Consider the following 24,307-nt stretch of genomic DNA (forward strand, 5'->3'; position numbering starts at 1 on the left):
CATGCTGAGGCGTGTAGCGTGGTGGAAGTACTAGAGACCTATCTGATGAATCACTCCACACCACTGGTGTCTCACCCAATATCCTTCCGCAAGGATGAATTATCTTTTCACACTTTGTGGGCATTGGCTTTCGACACTGACGGACTCGCTCCCCATCTCCTCCTCCCCCCCCCCACCCGCTCTCTCTACCCCCAACCTCTCCTCCTCTCTCTCTCTACCCCCAACCTCTCTCTCTCTCTACCTCTCTCTCTCTCTCTACCCCCAACCTCTCTCTCTCTACCCCCAACCTCTCTCTCTCTCTCTCTCTCTCTCTCTCTCTCTCTCTCTCTCTCTCTCTCTCTCTCTCTCTCTCTCTCTCTCTCTCTCTCTCTCTCTCTCTCTCTCTCTCTCTCTCTCTCTCTCTCTCTCTCAGGTTGTCTTAAGTAGAGGGGAGATACATATATTAAGAAATGATTACTGTTTGTAAGGTACTCCATTTAATGTGCACATGTGTCTGTCTCTGTCTGTATGTCTCTCTCTCTCCTCTGTGTGTATGTTTGTATGTGTGTGTTTGTTTGCCTGAGGGCTTATGTCTATCCTTTACCTTCTTGTGAAGCTCTGCAACTTAGTGACTCTGTAACTTGCATGTGTGTGAGTTGTTTTTGCCTCAACTTTCCAGAATGTTCTCATGCAAATGTTATTCAGCCAGTCGTTCTCTCACTCTCTTCTGTCACACACATCCGCCTTCTCCACTCCCTCCCCTCTGCCCTCCTTGTTTCTCTCCCCCTCATATGCTCTCAACCTCTCAACTCCCTTCCACTCTCCTCTGCTAATTTCCTCCCTTATCGCTCATCTCCTCCCTCTCCTCTCCTCCCTCCCCTCCTCCTCCTCACTCTCCTCTCCTCCCATTCCTCCCATCCTCCTCCTCTCCTCCTCCCTCCTCTCCTCCCCTCCTCCTCATATCCCCTCCTCCTCCTCTCCTCCCCTCCTCTCCTCCCTCCCCTCCTCCTCATATCCCCTCCTCCCCCCCTCAACTATGCACAGACCACAGATCTCGTCCGCTCGCTCCTGGCTAGGTCAGAGGCAGACGAAAACACAAGGGGAGTCTACTTAATCTATTCTTTACGGAGTGATTGCTCCGTCTCATTAATTTATTTTGATGATGTCTTCCCGCTCGCTGGTGGCTTTGAGTAGATTTAATGCATGACGGCCTCACCGCGGGATGCAGGAGTGTGTACATACATCATGTTGACTAAGATGAGCCCTTCTCTCTCTCCGGCCCGTGACTCTCTCCATAGTGTAGTGCACGGCAAAGGCAGCAGCTCCTGATTGATGGTCAAGGATCTCTCTCCGGAATTCTATTAGGAATCCTCAATCTAACAGCATGCATCCTGGGAATTCCTGAACCAGTGGACTATGTAGTGTGTGTGTGTGTGTGTGTGTGTGTGTGTGTGTGTGTGTGTGTGTGTGTGTGTCGTGTGTCGTGTGTGTGTGTGTGTGTGTGCTGTCCTTATACACCAAACAGAACCGGGACCAAAAACAAACTGAATCCTGACTCACCTCAAATGTTAGACCCCAAGCATGTGTGTGTGTGTGTGCGTGTGTGCAATAGACTGTTGTACAACCATCCATTCATGCTTGTGTTTGCAATTGAATCATTTCCTCATGCGCATGCATTTGTGCGTTTGTGTTTGTGTGTGTGTGTGTGTCTCTGTGTGTGTGTGTGTGTGTGTGTGTGTGTGTGCGTGCGTGCGTGCGTGCGTGCGTGTGTGTGTGTACCTGGCAGACGTAGGTTGACCACCCGATCAAACAAGTTCCTCTCTGCTGTGACTCTGTTCAGCACCTGGTTCAACAGCTGGAGAGAGAGAGAGAGAGAGAGAGAAGGAGAGAGAGCGAGACACAGAGAGAGAGAGAGAGACAGAGAGAGAGAGAGAGAGAGAGAGAGAGAGAGAGAGAGAGAGAGAGAGAGAAACAATGAGATACAGCCTCCCTGCTCATTCTCTATGGTCTCTGTAGAACCTGTTCAGTCGACCTCCTGGTTACATGCCAACGTTAGCTGGAGGCAGAACAAAGCAACAACTGGGAGGCAATATGATTAGCAGGCGACACTAACGATCCAAACTATGTCATCTTGCTATGTGGGGTGCCAGAAATCAAGAATTCTCTATTATTGCTATGGATATGTTACTATGGATTTGGAAAAAGCATTCATTTGAAAGCGTGGTTGTTGTGCTTGGATGGTTTGCTACCATACCAGGGTATTATATAACTCACAGCAATTTTCAAGAGGCAGATTCTAAAAGCAAATTGTCTCTACGTCTCAACAATACCTTCATCATTACTGCAGAGAAAAAAAAACACAAACTAGAAAGGAATGTAATTTCTTTTGGATGATGTGCCTAAACTTCGAACACTTTCTAAGGGTTCCAAAAAAAAAAATCCTCAACCCTAAGCCCCGCCCACAAAATAGTGTTGTTGTTCTCCAACAGAAAAGGGTTCAACAGGGAGAAAGGGAGAGATTAAGGAGACAATCAACTGGTCGTGATGGAGGGAGCATCGCAGTGTGCAGCTAGTGATGGAGTGCAGTGCTGAAATCACCCTGGTTTAGCAGGACACACACACACACTCAGGGCAAGACACATGAGTGTCAAACACCTATTTCTCCAAATACATTTCCTTGGTGGACCAATTATCACAGTTAGACAACGTGAAGACTGCGGGCTCAAAAAACAAACCCTGGATAATTAGAAATTCATCTTTGAAGACCAGGAGGCAGGCAGACACAAACACACACACAGATACAAATGCTCTACGTGTGGCCCACAGAACAGTCCCGTCTGTCTGCGGGCCCGGTGTGTGGAACAGGTACCAGTGTGTGGTGTTCTCTGCTCTAATGAGATCCCACAGCCTCTCTCCTCTGGCCTTGGGACGGATCCAAACGTCTCGCAGTGATCTAATGCTCCCCGTGCACTGGTCCTGGGGATGTCTGCACAGATATACAGTGTGTGTGTGTGTGTGTGTGTGTGTGTGTGTGTGTGTGTGTGTGTGTATGCGTATGTGTGTGTGTGTGTGTGTGTGTGTGTGTGTGTGTGTGTGTGTGTGTGTAGGCACGTATGTATGTATGTGTGTGTGTGTGTGCGTCTGTCCAACCTAACCTTTAAGGGTCGATGTTTCCCTGCAAAATAATTTGAACTCTGTGATTAGATCCTTGTCTTAGTGTTGCGTTTTTGCAGAAATGTAGAGGTCACCTCTCTCTTGACAACTGAAACACAAACCCTCAACTCATAATGAGCTGACAACAAGCACGAGCATGAGCAAATCAATTTGTTAGAGAATATAGACTTGTATTAACAGTGGCATGTCCAGAATAAATATGAGTTGGTGCATGAGTCACCCCATTTCCCCTCCCCCTTGGTTTCTCTTTTTGTGTAAACTGCGCTGTGATTGGCTGTGTTCACGTTTCCCGGTCCTACTGAACCCACCTGAGCCAATCGTCTGAGGAGCAGCTCTGCCGATGGGCGGGACCAGTCCAGGAAGATCTCCGGCACCAGGGTGACGGTCATCTCCAGAACCCGCAGCAGGCTGACGGACAGGTCGAAGCAGGTCGCGCACACCTGGCCGAGCGAGGTCAGAGGTCAAGATTCTGTACGTGGCATTTTGCTCTTTCGCCCTGGAGCAGTGAATCCAGATACGAGTCGTTAAGCACCCGACTGTGGATATAGGGGGTGGAACCCATGACCTTTCAGCTGGGAATCGAACCCCCTAATCGATAGACTACCCCCCCGCCCCCCGACACGCACACGCACACAATACAGTGACCTCAAATTGCTTGACGGATTCAATAAACTGATAGCACAAAACAAATAAGCAAATAACCGAGGTAAACACTGTGTCAATCAAGCTTTTTAATTAGTCTTATCTGGTTGGCATTCGCCACCAGCAGGCCGGCTGACACTGTGTAAAATCTATTCATGGAAGCTCGCTTAATGGAGAGGAAGGGGATTTAATCGTCCTTTTTTTTAATGGCTCAATCACCAGTTAGCCAATTAAGCAAACCCAATAGACCCTGTAAGTGACTTTCCATGTATAGGTAGCAGGAGGATTACTCACACTTGCTGGCCAAGCACATTACTGCTAGCAACGATTGCTTTTCAACTCGGAAAGGGTCCGCAAACACACAGATAAGGATGGTCAAAGCCAAGACCCGTCCGAGAAGGAGAAGACGTGCTGGTTACCTTGAGCTGGCGCGTGTCCACAAAGTTTCTCTCTGGCCGTTCGGCTGCCTGCTGGATCTACGGGAGGGAGGGAGGGAGGGAAGGAGGGGGGGGGGGGGGGGGGGGGGGGGGGGGGGAGGGGGGGGGGGGGGAGGGAGGGAGGGATGGGGAGGGAGGGAGGGAGGGAGGGAGGGAGGGAGGGAGGGATGGATGGGGAGGGAGAGAGGGAGGGAGGGATGGGGAGGGAGAGAGGGAGGGAGGTAGGGATGGGGAGGGAGAGAGGGAGGGATGGGGAAGGAGGGAGGGATGGGGAGGGAGGGATGGGGAGGGAGGGATGGGGAGGGAGAGAGGGAGGGAGGGATGGGGAGGGAGAGAGGGAGGGATGGGGAGGGAGAGAGGGAGGGATGTAGGGATGGGGAGGGAGAGAGGGAGGGATGGGGAGGGAAGGAGGGAGGGATGTAGGGATGGGGAGGGAGAGAGGGAGGGATGGGGAGGGAAGGAGGGAGGGATGGGGAGGGAGGGATGGGGAGGGAGAGAGGGAGGGAGGTAGGGATGGGGAGGGAGAGAGGGAGGGATGGGGAGGGAGAGAGGGAGGGAAGGAGGGAGGGATGGGGAGGGAGGGATGGGGAGGGAGATGAGTGCAGAAGAGGGTGAAGGGAGAGGAGGGAGAGAGGGAGGAAGGGGCAGAGGAGTGATTAAACATGTTCAGAGCCGGTCTGACAGAGACAGAGTAGGGAGCACCCAGGTTGTATTCTGACCCCTTGATTATTAAAATGGCCGCCAACTGCCAAGTGTTGACACAGCAGTCGACAACAGACATAACAAACAGCCGCCATTATTACAGGCCTACATTTGTACTATGTTCATACGCCAGTGGGTATTCACTCGCCCTAACCAAGCCTGAATGATACAGCAAAAATTGGACAGGACAGGAAGAGAGAGATTCCGTTGGAATTTGCCAAATCACACTTGACATGTTGACAAGATCACTCCACCAGAAGGCCAGAAGCCCGCAGGCTGGTGGGAATGGAACCTAATGTTTTCATCCATCCGGCAATGGGCTACAATGTGGCCAAATATATTGGTTTGATTTCACGTCATTTTGAGTGAAGAGTTGGGGCAGCTCCCAGAGTGTAGACGTGTGTGAAAGGCAGGGCTTCATGTTGCTGCACGGTGATTCTGGGCAGCAGCAGCATATTGCTCAGTGTGCAGGGCTGTCTGATAAGACAAGCTCTATGAATATAACCAAAATGAATTACACCTGTTGACCCTGTCACATGCATACCTTCAATTATGACTTGGTCTCCTATGTGTTTGAAGGGAACGAGGTTGTTGCTAGATATAGCAACAACACAACTTATCAAATATTGAAGGCGTTCTCTCAGGACTGGGTACTGGCTTTGAGATGTTTGTTATGAAAGCGTTTGTCATCTTTTGAAAGGATGTAGCGCGGATACATAACCATGACTTGTTATGATTATTTGAACTGCTCAGGCTCCAGGCGCCACAAACAGAGCGTTCTGGGTGTACAATTGGCAGGTTTGTCTCTGCGGCCACGACGCTTCACATTGAAAGAAGAAGCTCAATGTACTCAAAGTTTAATCCTCTACAGTGGTAGTATACAGGCCAGCACTGCAAAACAGTCTGTCCTGATCTAGAATCTGAGGAGATACTTTAAAAAAGGATATCTGGACAGTATTTTGTCCTTTCACGTCAATAAACAATTCCCTAACAATTTAATTCCCTTTAACGGCGGAGGTCGCCGTTTTGTTGTTGTTACTGACGAAAAGTCAGAGCTCTTAAACGAAACCCCAGTTTCAAACCTAGAATTCTGAGATGGACAATTCCTTTTTAACAAGTCACGGTAACTTCTTACCGAGCTCTGAGTTGTCTTGAGCGTAGTGCGTTGTGTGGTTGGACGCATAAACATAACATTACATTCAACTCAAATAACTTTGATCCAAATGTTAAGTTAATAACTGCATTGACTTATTGTATTCTATGTTCCCTGGTGTTTGATGAAGATGAGTGTGTGTCCAGCCCCCCTAACTCCTGTATCCTATGCCTATGAACTCAGAGTGTGTGATGAAGATGAGTGAGCCGGCCTACCTCCTGTATCATGCCTATGAACTCGGAGAAGGCCCAGTTGAGCTGGTTGAGGACGCTGTTGAGGAAGGAGGCGGCCATGTCTTTGTCCATGCTCAGCAGCTCCGCCATGTGCCTCTGGAGCAGCAGTGACGGACAGGGCTCTGAACCAATGAAGGGAGAGAGAGAGCACGATACCAGCCAATCAAAAGGAATTCAGTGTCGTTAGTGTTGTTCTCCTAGTGTTGCCGTTTATACTCCTACTCCTTTGGTCTAGGGAAAAGGGTCTAAAAAAAACGAAGAAATAACGGTGAGCTGGGAGGAGGAATGAACCATTTGAAGAACGCAGATAACCCAGAACATGAACAAAAGAACAAACTAAGTGGTCTATTGGGATTCATAATGACCCGACTACAGTGTGTGGAGGCAAAGCTCTCATTGTGGGAGCAGTAAGTGTGGTTATACGGTGAGCGTGGTTCCACTTCAACGTACGTTGCAGCGAGCTACAAAACGTGCTACTGGCCAAGGTGTGTTGGCACAAAGGCTAGGAGAACGTAATGAGGTTTACTCCAGCGATAAAACGCTCAACGCCTCACAAAGATTACATTGGCGGCCGTAAAAGCTTTTCCATCCCCGCATCACCTTGGAAAGCGATTAATACCCCCCCATTCAGGACCCCCGGCGGCGCAGAGAGAGGCGGGGGGAAATTGTACGGCTGACCGCGGTATAAAAGGTTTAACCGCCTCTCGTCACCTTATCTCACCAGGGGCCAGGGGTCGAGACTTAATGCGCTCCAGAGTTCTGGGGACAATGGCTGAGGGGGGAGGAGGAGGAGGAGGAAGGGGAGGAGGAGGAGGAAGAGGGGGGGGAGGAGGAGGGGGAGGAGGAGGAGGGGAAGGGGGAGGAGGAAGAGGGGGGGGAGGAGGAGGGGGAAGAGGAGGAGGAGGAGGAGGAGGAGGAGGAGGAGGAGGGGGAGGAAGAGGAGGAGGATGAGGAGGAGGAAGGTGCTGGAGGTGAAACAAAGTGGGAGGAAGTTAGGAGGTGAGGAACACGGCATAGCAGATAACTGAAGAGGCTGCGGGGGGGGGGGGGGGGTAGACAGAGGAGCTGGTTTAGGCCGCGGATCTTTCCCCAGGAGGGATCAGGTGTGTTGTCAGCAGAACTTGTGTCTTTAATTAGAGTTTGCTGAGACAATTGCTTTTTTTATTCCAGTCTGCTGGGGTTCCATTAGGAGAGGAGGCCGGAAGCAGAGAGAGGGGAGGACCAAGGGGGAGATTAAGGCCCAATCCCATTTCTACCCCCTACCCCTTCCCCTTACCCCTTCCCCTTCCCCTTGTTTTGAAGGGGTAAGGGGAAGGGGTAAGGGGTAGCAATGGGATTGGGCCTAAGGCCCAATCCCATTGCTACCCCTTACGCCTTAATTGTTTTTCCCCTTACCCCTTCAAAACAAGGGGGAGGGGTAAGGGGGAGAGAGAACAATGATGCATTGATGGAGGGGAGGGAAGGAGGGGAGATTAGGATAGGGCAGGAGGAGGATGGAGGAATAAGGGAGTGTGAGGAAGGGAAGAGAGGAGAGGACGGAGGAGAGAAGAGAGGCGTATAGGGGGGAAAGGAGTGAGGAGGGTAGGTGACGTAGAAAGGAGGGATGAGAGAGGACAAACAGGAAGGAGAAGATAGACAAGGGCGAGGAAACGGCAGCACGTTCAGGAGGAGCAAGAGAAGAGGAGGTGACGGAGAGGAGATGCAGAGCTACGGGGGGAAGAGAAGAGGTGGGTGGATAAGAGACTAGGAAGGAGGGGGTGTGAAGGACAGAAGAGGAGGATGGGAGAGGAAGAAGAAGAAGATAGTGATGGAGGAAGCAGAAACGAGGGGAGATCTCCTCTGGGAGCCGGCGGGACCAGCGAGGAGTCAAGTGTTCATTAGTTCTAATAATCCCCTTCTTACTGCCCTCTCTGCCCTCTAAGCCCCTGGAGCCCTGGGGAATAAACCCTCCCCCCAGCCTGCCTCCCCTGTCAGACCGCTCCAGGCCCCCCACCACCACCACCACCCCCCCTCCTCCTCCTGGCTCCTGCTTACCGTCCCTCCGGTACCAATGACCGCTGGGTTTATTTACACATCAGCCCTAGTGATCGTCACCCTCCGGCTCAGTGACCTCCAGTGAGACTGCTCCACACTGGTGAGCAGGTCATCCAAAAGAAAGCAAGAAAAAACTTTACTTCTGCTGACGCCGTTGTTGTTTTTCCCTTAGGGAGGGAGGCGGGGTGTTTGTGTGTCCAGTTCTTTTAATACACTCAGGGGGCTAAGCCAGCGCCCCAACTGCCAGCCAAAGTGACAGCTGGGGAGTGCTGGTTCTGTGATGTTACTACGGTAACGCTGTAGAGTGACAGAGCCCCGGCCAGCAGGCTCGTGTGCCGCCGGCCACGAAAGGGTACGCGACACACGCGGGGGAAACAGACGACCTCCTGACATCCTCCCCTCGTGATGTTTCTTCATTTACCATCGCCCCTTCGGCGGATCTCGTTGCTCCCTTGGCATGGTGTGTTTGTATATCGTTATCTTATTATTACGTTCATTAATCCTTCGACATTGGGCACGCGCCAAACTAAAAGGATTAGGCACCGAGACAAACATATCGGTCCAACTCTGCAGACTTTATTAGTTAGCGTTCAAAGGCTGTAATGGGACTAATCATTTTTGAGGAACACACAACACTACGGTGGAGAGGGCTGCTGGTCGATGCACGCTGGCTTGGTTGGGCTCAGCGAGTGCCACTCTTTGCTAATTAAAGGCAGAGAGCTGGATTACATCGTGACCAAATCGTCTGAGCCACAATCACAACAGCTTGTTTTTCTCCTCTGTTTGTTTGGCTGAGAGAGATGGAGCGAGAGAGGGGGAGAGAGAGAGACAGAGAGAAGAGGGAGAGGTTGGAGTAAGGAGAGAGAAGAGAGAAGAGAGAGAGAGAGGAAAGAGAGACAGAGAGATGAGAAGAGGGATACGTTAGAGGAAGGACAGAAAAGAGAGATGGGAGGAGAGAGACGGAGAAGAGAGAGATGGAGAGAGAGAGACAGAAGAGGTCAAAAGTAGAGAGATGGAGAGAGAGAGGGGAGAGACGGATGGGGAGGGGGAGAAAGAGAGAGAGAGAGGGGGGAAATAGAGAGAGGGAGACATATGGAGTGAGGGGGAGAAATAAAGAGGGAGCAAGACAGAAAGAAGAGAGCAAGTGTGTGCGGGTGAATCATAATAAACCATTTCCAACACGCTAAGATAATGACTGGCACTGTTTGTATCAAGAAAGGAGGAGGATGAGAGGAGGGGAGGGGAGGAGGGGAGGGGAGAAAGGTGGAGAGAAGGAGGAAGGAAGGAGGATGGAGGAAGCTCCAAGCGGGCTGTTGGGTCAGTCTAAAAAGCCCCATGGGGCTGTTAGATCAAAGCCTTTACTACCCAGCCCCTGCTGTGTAATGTGCTGGTTGAGCAGAGAGCGATAAGCCTCATTACTGGAGATGTATGATATTTGGTTCAAATCACACCAGGAACAAAACAATGAAAATGCATGAGGGCGAACTAAGTATTATTTGGGGGCGAATGACTGCTGCGTATACAACATCATCGGTCGCTACATCACGGGCGGAGCCCAAGAGCCCCACGCAGTAGGATACACGCAACGCTTTCTAGTTCAGGAGGTATGACACGTCATCTTCTTACGTCACCAGATGTCACTGAAGAGTTAGTGACTATTTCACGGACACTTTCAGAGCCCTTGACCACCAACAAACACAGAAAAGTACCGGAGTGGTGATCCTAGGGTGCAGTTATTCGACGCAGAAGTATGATGAGCGATGAACGGTTATGATCAGTAGGACAGGGCCGGGGAGCCGGGAATGGGTTGAGAAAATGAAACACTTACTTCGTAAACTAGCGAGAGATAAGTCCCCTGACAGGCATGCAAAGAGAAAGGTGAACAAAATGGCGGCCAATCGTCATGCAGTAGTGGGAGGAAGGAGAGAGAAGAGAAGATGTTGTTAAAATATTAGAAAAAGAAAGAGTAGGAGGGGGGGGAACCGAGGAAAGAAATGATGAGCACTGAGTGAAAGGTTTGTGTGTTGAAAGTCAATGGATAAACTCAAAATGATTGACTCTGGGTTTTGGTTAGATTATTAACCAAATTGGCATCTAACGAGCAAACTTTGAGTTGGTAAGCCCCATGACACCAGAATCCCCATGGACACCAAACACAAGACAGGAAATTTAAAAACAGAAAATAACCGATCTTTTCATGACTTTCCATTCATACGAGTAAGAAGAAGCAGACATAGTCACAACCCTGCTGGGGAAAGACACCAGCAATATGCACGAACACGGCTGCCCTATCGGACACAGAAGCACACACATCGATACATAAAACACACACGCACACACACAACTTCTTAAAAAACAAAGGGACACACATAAACAGACAACCATAGACACACAACCGGTGATCAATAAAGGGAAGATAAATCTGGAAGATGTACTAAACATAGGCCTTGTGCAGACAGCTCGCCGAGGCCTCCAGTTATTTATGGAAACGCATGAAAGACGAGGAAACAACAAGGAAAGTGGGCTGCACCAAGCCTCCGTCTCACTAGAACGGGACGACGCAGAGACAGAGAGATGGAGAACAATACTGGGAAACAACAGAATGGACGGGTCAGTCAGGAGAGAGTGACGTGGAGAGTGACACAGAGACGACATGGGTGAGAAACACACAGCCGCACACAGGGAACAAGTGTGTGTGTGTGTGTGTGTGTGTGTGTGTGTGTGTGTGTGTGTGTGTGTGTGTGTGTGTGTGTGTGTGTGTGTGTGTGTGTGTGTGTGTGTGTGTGTGAGAGTTTGTCCACGAATGCTGTTGGAGGTTTTAGAGAGATGGAAATAGGAGAGAGAGCGCGAGAGAGAGAGAGACAGAGAGAGAGAGACAGAGACAGAGAAAGAGAGAGAGGCAAAGTGGGAGCATGGGAGAAAAACAAAGACTGAGAGAGAAAATTGCAAGGGAGAGAGAGGGCCAGAGTGAGAAACTTGAGAGTGCCAAGCACAGAGAGAACGCGAAAGAGTGTTAACGAGAGAAAGAGTGTGCGAGAGAGGGGAGCAGAAAACAAGGCCGGGCACTCACTCTGTAGACTGGGCAGGTTGGTGTCCTCGGGTTTGGTTTTCAGCAGGTGAGGCAGTCTGGTGTACCTGTAGCCGAAGCCACAGCCCTGGAACACGACGGCAGGCGGGTTACACACCTGGGGTCCGCCGTGGGTACCGCTCAGACACATGCAGGCATGTTCAACTGATTGGTGCACGTTTGTGTGTGTGTGTGTGTACGATTGTGTGTGTGTGTGTGTGTGTGTGTGTGTGTGTGTGTGTGTCTGTGTGTTTGTGTGTGACATTGTATTTGTGTATTTGTGTGCGTGTGTTCAGGCCAATGTTAGTAAATATGACGCAAGGTGTTTTGCACAAATTAATGAAAGTAAATAAAAACGAATGTCATATCAGCATTAGACTGGAAAAACAAGTGTGTGTGTGTGTGTGTGTGTGTGTGTGTGTGTGTGTGTGTGTGTGTGTGTGTGTGTGTGTGTGTGTGTGTGTGTGTGTGTGTGTGTGTGTGTGTGTGTGTGTGTGTGTGTGTTCACCCTCCACAGTCGGACCAGTATCCAGTTGGTCTGAGCCCAGGGCCTCTGCTCATATGGAGCCAGCAGATTCCTCATCATGGCCACGCGCCTGGAACACAAGCACGCGCACACACACACACACACACACACATTAGCGTCACCACAAAAATCTGCATCAGGACATAACACACGCACAAACAAAACACACACGCCTCAACACAATCAACAATATATGGAATGAGACCAATTCAAACTAACTCCAACACCAAACCAAAATACTAATTACAAAGCATAACCAAAACCCGATATAATGAGAACAACGCATTAGCATAACCCACATTTGGCGTTAATAACTATCTAGCATTTAAATCAGTATCCCACTAGCAAACAAAAACAAACCAAGATAGCCAACCCCATGGAGATCTCAAGCTCCATCACACTGGAGAATGCTAATGTAACACATTAATAACCCACTTTTAAATCATTAACATAACCAACAGCATCTACAACGGGGCCGTCGCCCATTAATAACCCACTTTTAAAACCATTAACATAACCAACCCATTAGGTTATTGATAACCAAAGAAACACGTCCGAGAGTAATGTGTAACTCTGTATAATAATTAACATTGAATCCCTCCTATCTAATCATAGTGTAACTAACACATCTAGGTTTCATGAGGGCGAAAGCATATTAAAAGGAAAAAAGCATCAAAAAGGAACTAAAATGGGTTTTTGCTCAGCAGATGATGAATCACCTCAGCATATTGCCATTAGCCAGAAACCAAAGTCCATTTCCAGAATGCCTTGGGAGCGGGCACAATCTCCATGCAACCTTCTGGCTTCAATTACCTATCATTAAATTTGATAACTTTCTAATCATAACCACATTTTGGTTCGCCAAAACGTTTCCCTACAATCGGGTAACCTGGTGGTTTATCCTGCTAGTCTTCTAACCAAGTAGTCAACACACCGTGCGGCGGCCGAGGTTAGACCCTGACCCGCGGTTCTGTTGTGTGTTCATTCCCGCTCTCTGTGTGCCCACTTCCCTGTCTTGCATCACTGTCCTGTCCATAGCGACATCAATGCCCATTCGAGTATAGTTAGTCGGCTAGATGAGTAATCACACAGCCATTTTCCTAGAAGGTAAGCTACAAACTCATTTTATCATGCACTTAAATTGCCCTTCCCAGAATGCACGGCGGTAGGGCGGAACTCCATGGAACATGTTGAAGGGAATATGATTTTGATGCTCTGGTGTACCGATTCATATTTCCAGAGAAAGAGCGAGAGAGAAAGAGAGGAATAGAGAGAGAGAGTGGTTACTGGAAATATATTACCAAAGAGTGGAGTGAGTGAGGTAAGGGAAGAGCAAGCAAGAGAAATTGATAATAAATTGCAGGGAGCCAGAGAGAAAGGGAAGGGGAACACAAAGGAAGACCATAAGTGAGAAAGGGCGAGAGTGCAAAAATAAGAGCACAAGAAGGGTGCAAAATTGAAAAAGTACCACGAGTGTGAGAGTAAGAGAGACGCAGAGAGAGAGAGCACAAAGGTGAGAAAGGGAGAGAGAGTACAAAAGAGAGAAAGAGAGCGAGAGTGCCTGAGAGAAAGCGCGAGATACCCCGATATCCTGGATACCATCCTCCCACCCCAGCAACACTCACTGTTCCTCTGGTATCCGCTCCACGGCCCTGAGGGATTGTGGGTAACACACGTAGCTGGCCAGCGCCTGCATCAGGGAGTCCTTGATATCTGACCGAGGATATCAGAGGTATTTGAAACAGGGAGGGACAGAAGAAAGCTAAATAAATAGAATACGGGAGTGCCCAGACGTTCCAGCTTAAAAAGATTAAACTCTAATAGAAGAGTTTATTTGAAAATGTTTTATATTCATGGAAGCAGCAATGCACAACAAACTTGTGCGTGTGTGTGTGTGTGTGTGTGTGTGTGTGTGTGTGTGTGTGTGTGTGTGTGTGTGTGTGTGTGTGTGTGTGTGTGTGTGTGTGTGTGTGTGTGTGTGTGTATAGGCCTGATTATCGTCCCACGTTCACGCAACGCAAGGACCACGCATACGCTTCACCGCAGTCGTGAACCTGTGAGAGGACCAATCACAGCCCTTGGTGCTGCGCGACGCAGCACCAAGCAGCACTAGACGGAAGTTTACAATTTTTGGGAGGCGCACGTCAGTTCCTTGCGGTGGACACAAGGAGGGTCCGCAAGACGTAACAGGTCCGTAACCCCCTTGCGTTGCGTGAATGTGGGACCATAGTCAGCCTGGAATATGGAACTGGAATATGTTTGGTGTGATAACGAGTTGGAATGTTCGTTTGGGAGCAAAAAAGCACACAGACGTATTCTTAAATTGGCTGTTTTTAGCCGACTCTTGTCATTAAGACTCGATAGGTAGATTAGCGAACACAGAGCTTGTGACATCTGTGAACATCACGCAAGCTCTGTGTTCAACAATCTACTCATTGAGTCTTGAAAACAAGATGGCGTCGACGGGTGAACTACTGATGGTACTGTGTGTATAAAATGGCCTTTTTAATAAACAATCCGAACACTTACAAAGTTAGCAATGCCTCGTTTTATATGTTCAGACCCTTATTATTCTACCAAAGAAGTGTCAGACTATTTCTAGCCTTGTAAGTGGTTTAAAATAGAGATTTAGGTTTTTACCATGCAACATGCCCCTATCGTTCCAAGTTTATAGCGTTTTGGTAGAATCGGCTAAAAACAGCCAACTTAAGAATGCGTCTATATGCGCTTTTTTGCTCCCAAACGAACATTCCAACTCGTTATCATCCTAAACATATCCCAGATCCATTACACCGGATTTCTCCTTTAAGCGAGTGCGTTTGTGTGCGTGTGCGTGTCTCACCTGTACCAACGATACGCGGGTCAGCAAAGTGCTTGGCGAGGATGGCCGCCAGCTGAGTCAGGGTGTCTTCATAACCTGAAGGAACGATGGGAGGTGGGAGACGTTTAACAAGCTCTGTCACCGTTCAACGTGTCCCCGCATGAACCACCAGCCAGTCACAATACCACACCGCTAATTAGATTTCAGAGCAGAATGAATAATTGGATCACTCCACGCTGTTGCATGACAGCTTAGCTCGAATTTTCCCCGGATTAGCTTTAGAATCATCGGATCACTTCCCGTCATGATTAGCCAGAATGTTCATGGACTTATTCAAGTTGATTCCAGGGCAACGGTTATTAAGTTATTAAGTTATTAAGTTAGCGCGTGAGGCAATAAAAATGGGATTTTGTCACAGGGGGCTGTTGTGGGCTCTTTGTTGGTGAGAGAATTCACCCAGACTCTTAACCCCCATCCCCCACATCCCTGTTACGCACCTATTGTATGTTGAACGTCCTTGCACTTAGAAATAGTATATTGTGTAGCATCTTACCCTAACTATGTTTGTTGTACACAGGGAATGGGTTAACCTGACTATTGTTAGTGCTTGGCTCTTACTCCTTACTGTACCGACGGAGATATATCGTTGTTTTCTCTTTCTTCGGACAAATGTACTTGTTGTAAGTCGCTTTGGATAAAAGCCCTGAAGGTAAATGAATGACTCTAGTCGCGCTGACGCTAGACTCCACCATTCCTGTGGTGTGTGCCTGGTGCGATCGCGGCCTCTCTGGTGCGGTGTGACGACTACCACCGGGGGGGGGGGGGGGTTACGCTACCTGGCAGGTCGTCCATGCTGTTGGCCGGGCTGAAGTAGTTCTTCAGGGCGCTGTAGGCGTTCATGGCCACGTTCAGGTAGAACTCGGGGGCGAAGGCGAACAGCGAGCCTGTGTGGTCGGCGTGCTCCACCGTGCGGATGCAAACCCTCAGCAGCCAGTACACGTCCAGCATCTTCTCCTGGGGGACGCAGAGAGCACGGGACGTTGGGCAGGGTGTAACGGGGGCAGGAAAGTGCTAATGCTAATCTGAGTTAGCGCAGAGGTGGACTGTCCCAGGCACAAAGTGAACAGATAATTAGTAGCCTCAACGAAAAACCATGGCTCGTGATCAACACACACGCACGCATGCGCGCACACGCTCACGCACGCACACACGCACGCACACACACACACACACACACACACACACCTACCTTGGAGTACACAGTCGCATTGATCCAGGCCAGTCTTCTACTGAGGTGGTTCAGCTTCTCAGCAAAAACCTTCTGGCTCTTTTGGAGCTCATCCAGAATGTCGGCTCTCTGAGGGAATAAAAACACCACAGCCCACATTGTGAAAAGGTCAAATAGCAGCACAGTCTACAGTGCTTTTTCCCCAGCCCTTCTCGGCCGTGATACGGTTGCACATCTCTTATGTACGGTCTTCAAGAAACATTTTTTCTGAATATATTACGTAACGTTGACATTGGTCCACCTAAATCCATCTAGATAATTAAATGAATGGTCATATTATGTATGATGTTGGTGGGTTTAACAGAGCGATTAACTGGGAGGGTTAACAGTTTGGTTGGACGAATGTAAAGGTGGTCAGATGATGTCTGCTTACCCTTGCAGGGCATCGAGCTATCTTCTCTTCTGTGTCTTTCAGTGCCATAGCGTACTCATGGACGTCATCTGACACTACAACCATCTTGGGCAGGGAGAGAGAAAGAGAGGGGGAGAGAGGAAAGAGATTTAAATTTCATTTTCACCTTATTTATTATTTCAAAATGAGATGTCAGACTAGCTCACCAACAACAATGATTCAATAAATAAATAACATGTAGATACTTCAAATTTGAAATCAACAACACATTATTTTTTACGTCACATTGCAATTCCCAAGAAGAAGAACAAAATGCTTTATGTTATGAGTGTGGATAAAATATTCAAAACCCACTCTGAGAAGGGAAGCAAGAGAGACAAAAGTAAGACACAAAGCATAATCAAAGCCAACAATGTATAATTGAAGACCTTTATGTCTTTATCTTAAATTCACTGCACTTTCTACAATGCATTTTTTTACTTTGCCTTTGATTTCTATTAACTACTTGAATTTATTATTTTATTTTATTGGATGTGAAGCACTTAGAGTCTGTCTCGTGTATGAAGGGTGCTACATAAATAAAGTTGCCTTGCCTTGAACATAAAGAAGATCAAGCATGCGTTGCGTTGCCTTGCCTTGCATAACATAATGCATTCTGGGATTAAAACATCAGAAATGCTGGTGATAACTTCCCTATGCAACACGTCACATGGCTTTAAAAACTTGCGGGAGCTCCAGGTTAACTCCCTCCGTCTGCTTTTCTGTGCATATGGTCTCAAATAAATGCGGACATAAGATACTCCCCTCAACATGTCGATGGTTGGAATTACCAAGTCGAATTTCCCATTCGAGAAATGACATACCTCCTTTCAAAGAGGCTTGCCCTCTCCCAAACTATGCTTCTTCAAACTACGAGAAGTGCACCCTTGTCCGACTTGACCTGGTGCGACCTTGTCGTGTTTCTGACTAGTTCCGGCGAATCTTCTCAAGTCTCGTGCATGCACGCGCTCAAATGCAGGCGGTCGGAAACACAGCCAATGTGCTGTCTCATTGAGGTCAACGGGTGTCGTTAGTCAGTTATTAATTGGAAGGAAGTAAAAAACCCTATAAAAGAACCACAGTTGGTTGTCTGAAACACTCATTTGCGGAGCAGTACCTTAAACAGAGCAACATGGCTTTACGAAGTGTGAGCTTTTTAGGGTAAGTCGAACTCTAGAGTGGTTATTGTTTTTATGTACGTAGTTTAATAAATATTTGCTTGACTAAGATATGTCTGGATCTGTCCGCAGGTTAATATGGATCTCAAGTCTGATTGGAGGTGTCTTTTCACTACCAGTAAAGGGTAAACATTCAACACTTTACTAAAATGTCCCAAGTGGCTACTGCTTTCAGAATGATTTGTGACCATTGCATCTTTGTTTTTTTCAAGGTTTTGGCTCAAATAATCCTTCCCCAGCATGGAGTGACTTCAGCAGTCCTGGTTCTGCTTATCATGTTGGTCAAGACTTCTTGGGGTACATTTTTGGCAGAGTACTAAAAGAGTACTACAGACAAGAGCCTCCAGCTTGGTCCCCGCAGAACAGTGACGCTAAGGCTGATGGAGGGGTCCACTCAAACTACGACTGGGATATGGATATTGGAGACTCTGGCGAGGACGGTGGTATGCACCCTGGTAGTTATGATTACCACCATGTTCATGAAGGCCACGCTGAGCTAGTCCCCGCCATGGAGGAGTTATTCTCCACCATGGAGGAGTTATTCTCCGCCATGGAGAAGGTAGTCTCCGTCATGGAGGAGATCTGCCATGGAGGAGGATCCGGCGGTGGAGAACCCGGCGGTGGAGAACCCGGCGGTGGAGAACCCGGCGGTGGCGAACCCGGCGGTGGCGAACCCGGCGGTGGCGAACCCGGCGGTGGCGAACCCGGCGGAGGAGGGACTAGTTACAGCAAACATCCTAACTTCTCATCCTGGCTTAAGCTAGGGATTCGGATAGGGAAACTCCTAATTTGCTATTACAGAGGCGGTCCCTAACCTGTTGGCTGTTTCCTAGCATATTATTGGCCTCCTATCTTATCTTAATTTAGGTAATCCAAACTGTTCTTTCAATCTGATTTTTCGATCGGCAATCGTCAGGTTATGTCTGTTTCTGCACTGTGCATGAGAATGATGGAACAAGTTACTTTTAATGTCAACAGACTGTTGAGGATCTTTGTTAATAACGGAAAGCTAGTAGAACTATTACTACGGTCATGGCAGGTATTGGTACAGGGAACAAGAAGAGGTAGAAAAGTAATTCTTCCACCAAATTCAAAATTAAATGTCTTTGCAGGCGATGAAATTTAAATATGGTCAGGAAAATTTAACAAATCATTATGCGGTCTCGGTAGCCTTTCAGCCATCACATTTCTGTTGTGATGTTCCTCGTCTTCATTGTCATACAGACCTACTAGCAGTGCTGCTAGTAGTGTACGGCCACCTAACTTAGGGATCCTAACTTAAATTCCTAACTTAGGATAGTTCTGTAATGGCTAAATTCCTATCTTAGGATAAGATAGGATTTCTTCCTAAGTTACTGATCAACTGCAATGTCTTTCATTTCTAATGGCTGTAAATGAATAAATCATTGCTTTTAAAATCAGTTTCCTTTTGCTTTAATAAAAGTTGGTAAAGATGTGCCAATCTTTGGTGTCTGAACAAACTACTTTATCCTGGATCCATGGATTGGTTATTGCAAGTGTCTGCCAAAATATAAGAGCCTCAGGGTTCACTGAATGTTTGTAAAGGATATATATAGAGAATGAATGGAGTTGTCGGAAAGCCAATTAACTAAAATATACAAGGCCAGTCAGACAAAAACGTTAGTTTTGTTTTAGACTACAGTTGGCGGTCATCAGTGCACAAAAGGACATATCTTTGCAATTCATACTTGTCTGTTGACTCTATGGGATATCACTTCAAAATGGCCTTTTGATTTGACAGTGGGTGCCATAGATCCGGAATATTGAAAATATCAATTGAGAGACTTAACACAGGAACAAAGGAAACGTTTAAATGACATCAAACAAAGGACACTAAAGGTGGACGATTGTCTCCCAGCAGAAAAAGCTCATGGCTATGCCCCTCAATGTAAGCAGTTTACCCAGTAGGCATCCTTGAGATAGGTGCCTTACCCCTGCCTGTTCATAAATAACACGTACCAAATGTTATTGTACACATTAGCTGTGTTCGAAATCGTTCCCTATCACGGATATAGTGCACTATATAGGGTGCTCGCCATTTTGTAGTGGTGTTCGAATTCTCAGTGGTTAATTTCATGCACTATATAGTGCACTTAAAATACCCGAAATTTGAGTGTACATACAATGAATGTACCCTACATGTTACTCCCGTATACCACAATGCATTGCGGTCATGTTTCTCCGGAGGAGAAGAAGTCTCCGGCTTTCGTTTAGAAATGTCAACATTTTATTTTGGATTTAACATAGAAAATGTAACATGCAAAATGAATATAAAAAACCTTGATCAAGGAAATGTAACATTCAACATCAATACAACCTCCACCTTTACTTGTGAGTGCCCGGTTTGTTTACATGATGTGGGCGCATCTGTCTGCGTCACACAAATACCCACCGCATTTACTGACACAAATGACGTTCAGAAATGTTCAGCGTAGTGTCCGAATTCTCGTTTGTTCGTTCCCTATATAGTGCACTATATCATGAACACTATACAGGGAATAGTGAGTGAGTGAATAGGGAACGATTTCGAACACAGTTAATGAATCAAAGACTGCTTTATGTGCTTATAGTGATGTCTCAATCAATGTGGCTGCTGATGAAGGTCAACAGGTGTGGTTAATCAGTAATCAATAGAACTGGAGTGAACCACCATTTAAAAGAACCACAGTTGTATGCAATACTCTTTTGTGGTGGAGCAGCACCTTAAACAGAGCACCATGGCAGGACATAGTGTGAGCGCTTTGGGGTAAGACGAGAGTGTGATCCTTAATGGTAATTGTTTTAAATATCTGTGTTACTAAGATATGTCTGGATCTGTCCACAGGTTAATATGGATCTCATGTCTGATTGGAGGGGTCTTTTCACTACCAGTAAATGGTAAAACTTTCAATATTTTACAGAAATGTCCTCGTATAAGGAAGCATTTGATTCCAGAATGATTTCTGACCATTACATGTATTTTTTACTTTTTATGCTTTGGCTCAAATAATCCTTCCCCAGCATGGAGTGACTTCAGCACTCCTGGTTCTGCTTATCCTGTTGGTCAAGACGCCTCAGTCTATACTTATGGCAGAGCACCAAAAGAGTACTTCAGACAAGAGCCTTCAGCTTGGTCCAAGCAGAACAGTGACGCTAAGGCTGATGGAGGGGTCTACTCAAATGAAGGCTCGGATATGGATGCTGGAGAATCAGTCTGGGCCAAGAACGGTGGTATGGACTCTGGTAGTGACGGTTACTACCCTGTTCCTGAAGGCTATTCTGAGGAGCTAGTCCCCTCCATGGAGGAGGAGACCCCGGAGGAGGAGCCTGTGTTGAGCGACGTCTCTGACCTGGATCCGGTCTACCACTTCAGTTCCAGGTCCCGCTACCAGCAAGGCAGACAGGCCTTCTTCCTAACCAGATACAACCCCGGAGAGCCTACGGTCGGCTCTGCTGACATGGCAGACTCCAAAAGTAATGGAATGGTAAAGGATGGCCAGTTGTTACAGAAGAGCCTGGGAAGGGTGGCTACTGATCAACTGCAATGTCTTCTTTTATAATGGCTGTATATGAATAAATCATTGCTTTTAAAATCAGTTTCCTTTTGCTTTAAAAGTTGCTAAAGATGTGCTAATCTTTGGTGTCTGAACAAACTACTTCATCTTGGATCCATGGATTGGTTATTGCAAGTGTGCCAAAATATAAGCCTCAGGGTTCACTGTTTGTAAAATAAATATATAGAGAATGAATGGAGTTGTCGGAAAGCCAATTACCTAACATATACAAGGCCAGTCAGACTAAACGTTAGTTTTGTTTTTAAACAGTTGGCGGTCATCAGTGCACAAAAGGACATATCTTTGCAATTCATACTTTTCTGACAATGGGATATCACTTCAAAATGGCCTTATGAATTGACAGTAGGTGCCATTAGCTCTGGAATATTGACAATACCATTTTGAGACTTGACACAGGAACAAAGGAAACGTCTAAAGGTGGACGATTGTCTCCCAGCAGAAAAAGTTCATGGCTATGCCCCTCAATGCAAGCAGTTTACCCAGTAGGAATCCTTGAGATAGGTGCCTTACCCCTGCCTGTTCATAAATAACACGTACCAAATGTTAATGTACACAATAGCTGTGTTCTAAATCGCTCCCAATCACGGATATAGTGCACTATATAGGGTGCACGCCGTTTTGTAATGGTGTTCGAATTCTCAGTGGTTAATTTCATGCACTATATAGTGCACTTAAAATACCCAAAATTTGAGTGTACATACGATGCACCCTACATGTTACTCCCGTATACCACAATGTAATGCGGCCGTGTTTTTCCGGAGGAGAAGAAGAAGCTGAATAACCGTGAAAACGAATACCGGTACATTTAATGATGGAGTCTCCGGCTTTCGTTTAGAAATGTCAACAATTTATTTTGGATTTAACATAGAAAATGTAAGATTCAAATTTAATAAAAAAAAAACCTTGATCAAGGAAATGTAACATTCAACATCAATACAACCTCCAGCTTTTCTTGTGAGTGCCCGGTTTGTTTACATGATGTGGGCCCATCTGTCTGCGTCACACAAATACCCGGCGCATTTACTGACGCAAATGACGTTTAGAAATGTTCAGCGTAGTGTCCGAATTCTCTTTTGTTCGTTCCTATATAGTGCAATATATCAAGAACACTATATAGGGAATGGTGAGTTAGTGAATAGGGAACGATTTCAAACACAGCTAATGAATCAAAGACTGCTTTATGTGCTTATAGTGATGGCTCAGTCAATGTGGCTGCTGATGAAGGTCAACAGGTGTGGTTAATCAGTAATCAATTGAACTGGAGTGAACCACCATTTAAAAGAACCACAGTTGTCAGCAATACTCAATTGTGGAGCAGCACCTTAAACAGCGCAACATGATTGGACATAGTGTGAGCTCTTTGGGGTAAGACTAGAGTGTGATCCTTAATGGTAATTGTTTTAAATATCTGTATTGCTAAAATATGTCTGGATTTGTCCGCAGGTTAATATGGATTTCATGTCTGATTGGAGGGGTCTTTTCACTACCAGTAAATGGTAAAACTTTCAATATTTTACTGACATGTCCTCATACAAGAAAAAATCTGATTTCAGAATGATTTCTGACCATTGTATCTTTTTTTTTTTTATGGTTTGGCTCAAATAATCCTTCCCAAGCATGGAGTGACTTCAGCACTCCTGGTTCTGCTTATCCTGTTGGTCAAGACGCCTCAGTGTATACTTATGGCAGAGCACCAAAAGAGTACTACAAACAAGAGCCTTCAGCTTGGTCCAAGCAGAACAGTGATGCTAAGGCTGATGGCGGGTTCTACTCAAATGAAGGCTCCGATATGGATGCTGGAGACTCTGTCTGGGCCAAGAACGGTGGTATGGACTCTGGTAGTGACGGTTACTACCCTGTTCCTGAAGGCTATTCTGAGGAGCTAGTCCGCTCAATGGAGGAGGAGACCCCAGAGGAGGAGGAGCCTGTGTTGAGCGACGTCTCTGACCTGGATCCGGTCTACCACTTCAGTTCCAGGTCCCGCTACCAGCAAGGCAGACAGGCCTTCTTCCTAACCAGATACAACCCCGGAGAGCCTACGGTTGGCTCTGCTGACATGGCAGACTCCAAAAGTAATGGAATGGGAAATGGTAAAGGATGGCCAGTTGTTACAGAAGAGCCTGGGAAGGGTGGCTACTGATCGACTGCAATGTCTTAATTTATAATGGCTGTATATGAATAAATCTTTGCTTTTGAAACCTATTTACTCTGCTTTGATACAGCGTTTGTTAAGTTTAGTTTGAAGATGTCCATAAAGCGCTACTATTGTGTCAACAAACTACGTTATCCTGGATCCATTGTATTTTGGTATTTCAGTTGTCTCTGACAAAATATAAGGCCCACAAGGTGCCTTCAAAAATGGAAGTGGAATGCAGAGTAGTTGAAAGGCCCCCCAACATTACATTACAAATTGTAGAGGACACTACTCTTAAACTAGACTTCGGTGTCATCAGTGCTCTCAAGGACATAACTTTGCAGTTAATGCTTGCCAATACTGCGTTCAGGCTATTGTATAATGCGAAATTCGAAAATGGCGTTTGGATTATGCTTTAGGCACCATATTTGACGATGTCTGACACTACAACCATTTAAGAGACCGTCATTGGCCAGGACTCTCTGGTAAAAGAGATTTTTAATCTCAATGAGACTTCTGGTTAAATAAATTAACATGGCTTAAGATAAATAACTGGCTGTGTTCTACAGATATGGAACAAATGTTTAATTGGTATCAAGCAAAGTACAATGTTTACTTCAATCCCTGCTGAAAAAGTTCAGGGCTATGCTCCTCAATGTTGCCAGTATACCTGTAGGCATCCTTGAACTATGTACCTTACTCCTGTTCATAAATAGCATGTACCTAATAAATGGTATGGACTAGGGATGCACCGAATATTCGGCCACCGAACATGGCCCAAAACATAATGTTCGGTTTCGGACCAAGGAGTAAAAAGGCCGAACATAATACACTGAATATTTTTATTTATTTATTAAAAAAAAAAAAAAAAAGTTTTACTCATTTATTTAAAAGTACATTGTTCTTAAATTCTTGCTTTAATGTCTGCTGGAATGTTAGAAAACGTTCAGTATTAAATAAATATTTTGTATCA

The 24,307-nt window shown here is 46.6% G+C and overlaps 4 protein-coding genes across 8 annotated transcripts in view; 3 read left to right on the forward strand and 1 right to left on the reverse strand.

Annotated features, from left to right (window-relative positions):
• rnf123 (ring finger protein 123) overlaps window positions 1–24,307 on the reverse strand; it is a 137,872-nt gene that overhangs the window by 77,565 nt on the left and 36,000 nt on the right. For 4 of the 5 annotated variants that reach the window (XM_030375412.1, XM_030375413.1, XM_030375410.1 and 1 more), the window contains exons 25-36: window positions 16,430–16,513; window positions 16,018–16,125; window positions 15,605–15,782; window positions 14,790–14,864; window positions 13,573–13,660; window positions 11,930–12,017; window positions 11,425–11,509; window positions 10,183–10,209; window positions 6,303–6,442; window positions 4,215–4,271; window positions 3,462–3,593; window positions 1,759–1,834 (exon numbers count right to left, since the gene is read on the reverse strand). In XM_030375412.1, the coding sequence (XP_030231272.1) occupies window positions 1,759–1,834; window positions 3,462–3,593; window positions 4,215–4,271; window positions 6,303–6,442; window positions 10,183–10,209; window positions 11,425–11,509; window positions 11,930–12,017; window positions 13,573–13,660; window positions 14,790–14,864; window positions 15,605–15,782; window positions 16,018–16,125; window positions 16,430–16,513 (1,138 nt within the window). The remainder of the gene's footprint in view (window positions 1–1,758; window positions 1,835–3,461; window positions 3,594–4,214; window positions 4,272–6,302; window positions 6,443–10,182; window positions 10,210–11,424; window positions 11,510–11,929; window positions 12,018–13,572; window positions 13,661–14,789; window positions 14,865–15,604; window positions 15,783–16,017; window positions 16,126–16,429; window positions 16,514–24,307) is intronic. The other variant, XM_030375414.1, reaches the window with a different exon arrangement.
• Window positions 17,457–19,089, forward strand: LOC115557538 (uncharacterized). Its single transcript, XM_030375416.1, has 3 exons — window positions 17,457–17,608; window positions 17,698–17,750; window positions 17,838–19,089. The coding sequence occupies exons 1-3, from the start codon at window positions 17,580–17,582 to the stop codon at window positions 18,437–18,439; spliced, it is 684 nt and encodes a 227-aa protein (XP_030231276.1). The 5' UTR covers window positions 17,457–17,579; the 3' UTR covers window positions 18,440–19,089.
• Window positions 20,233–21,222, forward strand: LOC115557539 (uncharacterized). The gene is made up of 3 exons (XM_030375417.1): window positions 20,233–20,392; window positions 20,471–20,523; window positions 20,647–21,222. Exons 1-3 carry the CDS (start codon window positions 20,319–20,321, stop codon window positions 21,183–21,185), a joined length of 666 nt encoding a protein of 221 aa, XP_030231277.1. The 5' UTR covers window positions 20,233–20,318; the 3' UTR covers window positions 21,186–21,222.
• On the forward strand, window positions 22,468–23,402 carry LOC115557544 (uncharacterized). Its single transcript, XM_030375424.1, has 3 exons — window positions 22,468–22,565; window positions 22,644–22,696; window positions 22,817–23,402. Exons 1-3 carry the CDS (start codon window positions 22,537–22,539, stop codon window positions 23,338–23,340), a joined length of 606 nt encoding a protein of 201 aa, XP_030231284.1. The 5' UTR covers window positions 22,468–22,536; the 3' UTR covers window positions 23,341–23,402.

The sequence above is a fragment of the Gadus morhua genome, chromosome 13, assembly GCF_902167405.1.
Source record: "Gadus morhua chromosome 13, gadMor3.0, whole genome shotgun sequence".
Taxonomy (NCBI): Eukaryota; Metazoa; Chordata; class Actinopteri; order Gadiformes; family Gadidae; genus Gadus; species Gadus morhua.